General features: G+C 59.9%; 1 protein-coding gene across 1 annotated transcript in view; it reads left to right on the top strand.

Moving 5' to 3' along the window:
- Positions 1 to 3,749: 3,749 nt before the first annotated feature.
- FAM78B (family with sequence similarity 78 member B) overlaps positions 3,750 to 6,000 on the top strand; it is a 75,423-nt gene continuing 73,172 nt past the window's right edge. The window contains exon 1 of the mRNA XM_055334336.1: positions 3,750 to 4,062. Within this exon, the coding sequence (XP_055190311.1) occupies positions 3,800 to 4,062 (263 nt within the window). The 5' untranslated portion in view covers positions 3,750 to 3,799. The remainder of the gene's footprint in view (positions 4,063 to 6,000) is intronic.

Below are 6,000 nucleotides of genomic sequence, written 5' to 3'. Positions count from 1 at the left end.
AATCTGCTTCCAATTCAGTCTCGTTTTGACTATTAGAATCAAATGTATTTATTGCTGAAGCCAGGAAATTCAGAGTTGGCCAGACTCTTTCCCCAACATCTAATCAGTTACCAAGTAAATCGATTTTTACCTCTTAAATGACTCTCAAATGCAGCCAGGCCTCTCCAGCCCCATGGCACCACCCCAGCTCCAGGCGCATTGTGATCCGTCATCACAACATCCTGACCCCCTGCCTCTAAACTGTCCTTGCTCTATCCTCCAAAACGAGACCAGGTAATTTTTCTCAAAATGCAAATCTCACACTCTCCGGCTTCCCCTGAAGATCAAGACAGGTTCTGTCAATAACTGGTTCCTGGCCAGTGATTCAGATGCCCACGGTCTGTACAGAACACTGAGAAACACCTTGACCGTGAGCTGTTTATCAACCTGAACACGCCACGGTCTTTCATACCTCTACGCATTTTGCATTTGCCAGACTCTTGTCTTACACTGCCCGAACACTCTCCTCTCCCTGGAGAGCCTCTTTCAGTACCTTCAGCGTCCAATTCAAACGTCAGTACTCCGAGAGAGCCACGCACGTGTGCGTCTCTCAGTGGCTGCCTATCTGGCCTTCCCCAGTCCTGGATGCACACCGCTATCGAAGTATGTGTCACAGTTTACACTAACAACTTGTGAACAGGTTTGTCTTCAGTGATCCGTGACTCCTGCTCATCTCTGAATCCTAGTACGTCGTAGCACAATGCTTGGCTCCTGTCAGGAAGTCCGTGAGTGAGTGTTTCCTGAATGAAAGGACCAGTGATGGAGATCTGTAGCTCTGTGGTAAAATGACAGAAGCATATCATCAAAGGGCAAAAACTGCTTTTTGGTTAACTATAAAGTGAATCAAGGTGCCAGAGAAGTTAAAACAAGGATGAAGAATGCTTTTATGTCAACCGATTTTTAAATTACTCATCACATCTGTCCTAGCTGAAGACTAGCTGTAGTCAGCCTCCTGCAGCCTGTTGGTTGGAGTGTTTCACACTTGGGCACCGGATCCTGCAAATGTTCAATGATCACAGAAGAAATACTTAAAGAAAACCTATCGGCTTTTATTTTTTTAAAACTTTTATTTATTTATGATAGTCACACACACACAGAGAGAGAGAGAGGCAGAGACACAGGCAGAGGGAGAAGCAGGCTCCATGCACCGAGAGCCCAACGTGGGATTCGATCCTGGGCCTCCAGGATCGCGCCCTGGGCCAAAGGCAGGCGCCAAACCGCTGCACCACCCAGGGATCCCCCTATTGGCTTTTAAATGTAAAAAGATGCCCCGTAAAGGGCCTTTGTTAAAAAAACCTTCCTGTTTGGTACATTAGACGGCAATATCAGACACATGACTTGGGTCATACTGTACACAACATCCAGTATCTATGGTGGCAGTTTCTGCAGGAGTGACAGTGAGGCTGTTCTTTCTTTACTCCTTCCTTCATTCACAGACAACAGGCTGGTCAGCCCGGACACCCTGTGTTCTGGAGAAGCAAAGACCAGACTGGGCCCCGGAGATCCCAGGCTTCCTACCAGGAAAGTGGCTTACTACAAACCGGTGTCCCGGGCTTGTATCATTAAGCGGTTACTGTTTTGTTGTTTTGTTTTTGTTTTTTGCAGTATTGTCATCCTAGTAATCTAGTCTTTTTTTTAAATTTTTTATTGGAGTTCAGTTAAGCGCTTACTTTAATTTTATTTTTTTATAAATTTATTTTTTATTGGTGTTCAATTTGCCAACATATAGAATAACACCCAGTGCTCATCCCGTCAAGTGCCCACCTCAGTCCAGCCTAGTTCCACTGAATATTCTCCAGTTCCCCTGATACTTAGCAGGTCACAGGTTACCTTGGGTAACATGGGGGCGGGGGCGGCTAGCATTCTAATGCAGCTAGCCGGTCATGCACAATCAGCCTTCAGGACGCAGCTCCCTGTTCATGCACAGCCCTCCTGCAGGACGCAGCTCCCTGTTCATGCACAACCCGTCTGCAGGACGCAGCTCCCTGTTCATGCACAGCCCTCCTGCAGGACGCAGCTCCCTGTTCATGCACAGCCCTCCTGCAGGACGCAGCTCCCTGTTCATGCACAACCCGCCTGCAGGACGCAGCTCCCTGTTCATGCACAGCCCTCCTGCAGGACGCAGCTCCCTGTTCAGGCACAACCCGCCTGCAGGACGCAGCTCCCTGTTCATGCACAGCCCTCCTGCAGGACGCAGCTCCCTGTTTAGGCACAACCCGCCTGCAGGACGCAGCTCCCTGTTCAGGCACAACCCGCCTGCAGGACGCAGCTCCCTGTTCATGCACAGCCCTCCTGCAGGACGCAGCTCCCTGTTTAGGCACAACCCGCCTGCAGGACGCAGCTCCCTGTTCATGCACAGCCCTCCTGCAGGACGCAGCTCCCTGTTTAGGCACAACCCGCCTGCAGGACGCAGCTCCCTGTTCAGGCACAACCCGCCTGCAGGACGCAGCTCCCTGTTCAGGCACAACCCGCCTGCAGGACGCAGCTCCCTGTTCACGCACAGCCCTCCTGCAGGACGCAGCTCCCTGTTCGGGGGTGGGGGGTGGGGGGTAAGCCCACCTCGGCTCTAACTCTCCGGTGTGTGGGATTCTGCTGAAAGAGCATTTTCTAAGAAGGAGAGGGTCTGGATGAAGGTAGGCGAGGAGTAAAAGCTGAGCTGGGGGGGCTACAACCAAAACTCCTGGCATTTTGGTGACGTGGGGTGGGGTGGGGGTGGGGTGTTCTCTGGGCACCCTCCCTACGTAGGGGGTAGGGTGCTTGCAGGAAAAGCTCCCAGAGCAAATCGGGCGCATTCCGAGCCACCGAGGGAGGCTTCCTCGAGATAGGGTAGCAGGGGAGCCTAACTCTAACCCCACAAGCCACGTGACTAATCCCCGACCTGCCCGCGACGCGGCCGCCCTCCCCGACCCCGCGCAGCCCCGCCCCGCGCCGCGCCTCCCCACGTGCAGGGCCGCACCCCGGCGCCCGCGGCCCTTTAAACACCCCCACCCTTGCTCAGCCCCCCCCCCCCCGCCACCCGGACGGCAGCCGGAGAGGGACAAAACTCCTGGCGTTCGGCCAGCGCCCTCCGCGGACCGCGTCCCGGGCCGCCCGGCCCGCGGGGCCCTCCTCCCGCGGCCGCGGCCCCCTGGCGCCCCCACCGGCCCGCGGCGGCCGGGCCCGGGAGTGCGGGGCGGGGCCGGCGGCCGCGCGGGTCTCCGCCGCCGCCTCCGCCTGCCGCTCGGGCCGCCCGCTCGCCCGCCGCTGGGTGCGCTGCACGCGGGGGGCAGCCGCGGTGCAGAGGTTCATGCAGCGGCGGCGGCGGCGGCGGCTGCTGCTGCTGCTGCTGCTGCCGCCGCGGAGGCAGACCGACCGGGCGCTGCCGCCGCCGCCGCCCTCCCCCGGCTCCATGCCGCCGCCGCCTCCTCCCCGGCGAGGGGCGGGGGGCTCCGGCCCCGGGTGGGCACCGCTCCGCGCAGCGCCGCTGCCCGCTCTGCCCTCGGCGGGGGCGCCCGCCGCCTCCTAGGAGCGCACGCTCGGCGCGCCCTGCCCGAGAGAGGGGGCGGGCGTGGGCGGGCGGCGGGCGGCGGGGACCCCGCGCGGCGGCCGGAGGAGGGGGCTTCCCCGGAGGATGCCCGGCGGCGGCGGCGGCGGCGGCGGCGGCGCCCGGCTCCCAGGCGCGAGCTGAGCCGGCCCGGGAGCGGCGTGACGGGCGCCCCCGGCCGCCCGCGCGGGCCCCCGCGCTGCCCCACGCCGCGCCGCGCCGGCGCCGGGCGGCAGGATGGGCTGTATCCAAAGCATCACCTGCAAGGCGCGGATCCGGCGCGAGAACATCGTGGTGTACGATGTGTGCGCCACCATCGACCAGTGCCCCACGCGCATCGAGGAGACCTCGCCCATCGTCCTGCGCTACAAGACCCCCTACTTCAAAGCCTCGGCCCGCGTGGTCATGCCCCCCATCCCCCGCCACGAGACCTGGGTGGTGGGCTGGATCCAGGCGTGCAACCAGATGGAGTTCTTCAACACCTACAGCGACCTGGGCATGTAAGCGACCGGCGGCGCGGAGCCGGAGCGGGGTCCCCGGCCCTGGCCCCGCGTCTCCTCCCCACCGCGACCCTCCTCCTCCCCGGCTCCTTCTTAGCGCTCGCCCCATCCTCTTTCTAAACCTTCCTCCCGCCTCCTCTTCCACTTCCCTCCTCCCTGCGCTTTTGTTTCAGTGACAGGGCGGGTGTAGGGAGGCTCCTCGCGAAGGCATCTTCCCGTGGTTTGCTCCTGACTCCCCGTGAACGCGAGGAGGACGGTGCGCGGCGGCGAGAGCGCGGCGGGGAGGGCTCGAGACACGGGCGTGGGGGCGGCTGCCGAGCGCCCTGCGAGGTTTCGGGGCGCCGTCTGGGCTTCATGGGGCTCCCGGGGGCGAGCGCGGGGAGACTGCGGAGAGAGGAGCGCAGCGGAGCGCCGGGGGCGCACGGGCTGGTGCCGTGCGTCCTTTGGAAAAGCCCGGGAGGGCTCGCGGGAGACGGTCCCGGGCATCCGGGCGGGACTTGCTGGGTCTGTCCCGGTCCCCAGGCCGGGAAGCCTGCAGGCGCTTCCTTTCGGAGCCGCGCACCCGGCGGAGCCGCCTCCCGGGCCCGGCGCCCTCTGGCCGAGCTGCGCGGCGGTGGGGAGCGCGAAGGCACCTTGTGCGCGCGCGGCCTGGGGGCTGGCGCCGCGCGGGGTTTTCCTTGTGCTCGGGGAAAGTACGGGTCTCCTGGCTGTCCGGGGTCCTCACTCGCTCCAGAACTTTACGAGTTGCGGCGCTGGGAGGGATTCCCCGGCCCCCCCCCCCCGCCCCGCCCCGGCGAATCCAGGCGGCGAGCTGGGAGCTCTCCAACTTCTTTCAGCAGCGCCGCTCGGTGCGCGCGGGGCTGGGCGGCTGCGGGGAGACCCGGCATCTCGGCGACCCGGAGCCCGCAGCCTGTCGCTTCCAGGACTTTTTAGTTACTCACTGTTTTTTTTTTTTTAACTCCCTGCCACCCTCCTTGCAGAAGCCGACTCTGAGCAGTCGGCGGCTACAGTGGCTAAAAGCTTTGGGGAGGGGGGGGGCCCGCGTTCTCCCTGGGTTAGTGTTGATCTAGAGCACCCTAATTAGCCCACAGCCTATAGAGGAAACCCATTTCTGGAAATCCGGCCTCATTTCATCTATTAACGGAAGACTCTAGAGCTCCCAAGGTTCATCCGTTGAATATATGGGGCAAGGGAGTTTCTCTTTCGAAAGGCCAAAGTATCTTTTTAATGGCAGTTTTGCACGCTTTTTATTGCACTCTGTGAGCATGTAAGTTAACACTAGTCATAGGTGCTAAAAGAAATCTTGACAGGTTGTTTTGCCCGTGTCTCCCCCCCCCCCGCCCCACTTCCCCCTCAAGAAGTTCGAACTTTCCTCTTCAAGCATAAAAAAAGCTCAGTGCAGGAGAAAGCTCTTTCCCAGTGAAGATGTGTGAGAGCCTAGTTGCTTCCTATGTGACTGTTTGCTGTGTTATCTTTCTGGAAGACAGCTGATTGTAAGAAATGGGGGACGTGTTATTTTGGGTGAATCATGCCCGTTTAAAAAACAGACACACCCTCCAAAGGATGATTACATCTGCACACATGGGTCTCTCAAAGCTGTCTTTTACAAACCCCATTATTTCCCATGAAGTCGGAGAAAGCCCCAGACCAGGCAGAAGCCTTCCCTTTTGTCTCCCTGCCCTGGCCCTGGTGGCCGCGTGCACCTCCCCTGGGTGGGCCAGGGTGGGGACCCTGCAGAGGATGCTGGTGGAAGGGACCTAGCAGAAACAGCCAGGCCTCAATGTTGCTTCGTGTCCCTTGTGAATCAGTAAGTCAAAAACAAATACATAGATCATTTCTTTCCATAAAAGAAAATTTATTCTACCTCAGTTAAAAGCCAAGCTGAGAATCAAACAGACACAGTAGTTGAACTTCCTTAAGTTCCTTCCTTTGTGGGTG

This window comes from Nyctereutes procyonoides, unplaced genomic scaffold, assembly GCF_905146905.1.
Source record: "Nyctereutes procyonoides isolate TBG_1078 unplaced genomic scaffold, NYPRO_anot_genome, whole genome shotgun sequence".
In the NCBI taxonomy this organism is placed as follows: domain Eukaryota; kingdom Metazoa; phylum Chordata; class Mammalia; order Carnivora; family Canidae; genus Nyctereutes; species Nyctereutes procyonoides.
This window is presented reverse-complemented; position numbering and strand designations above follow the sequence as displayed.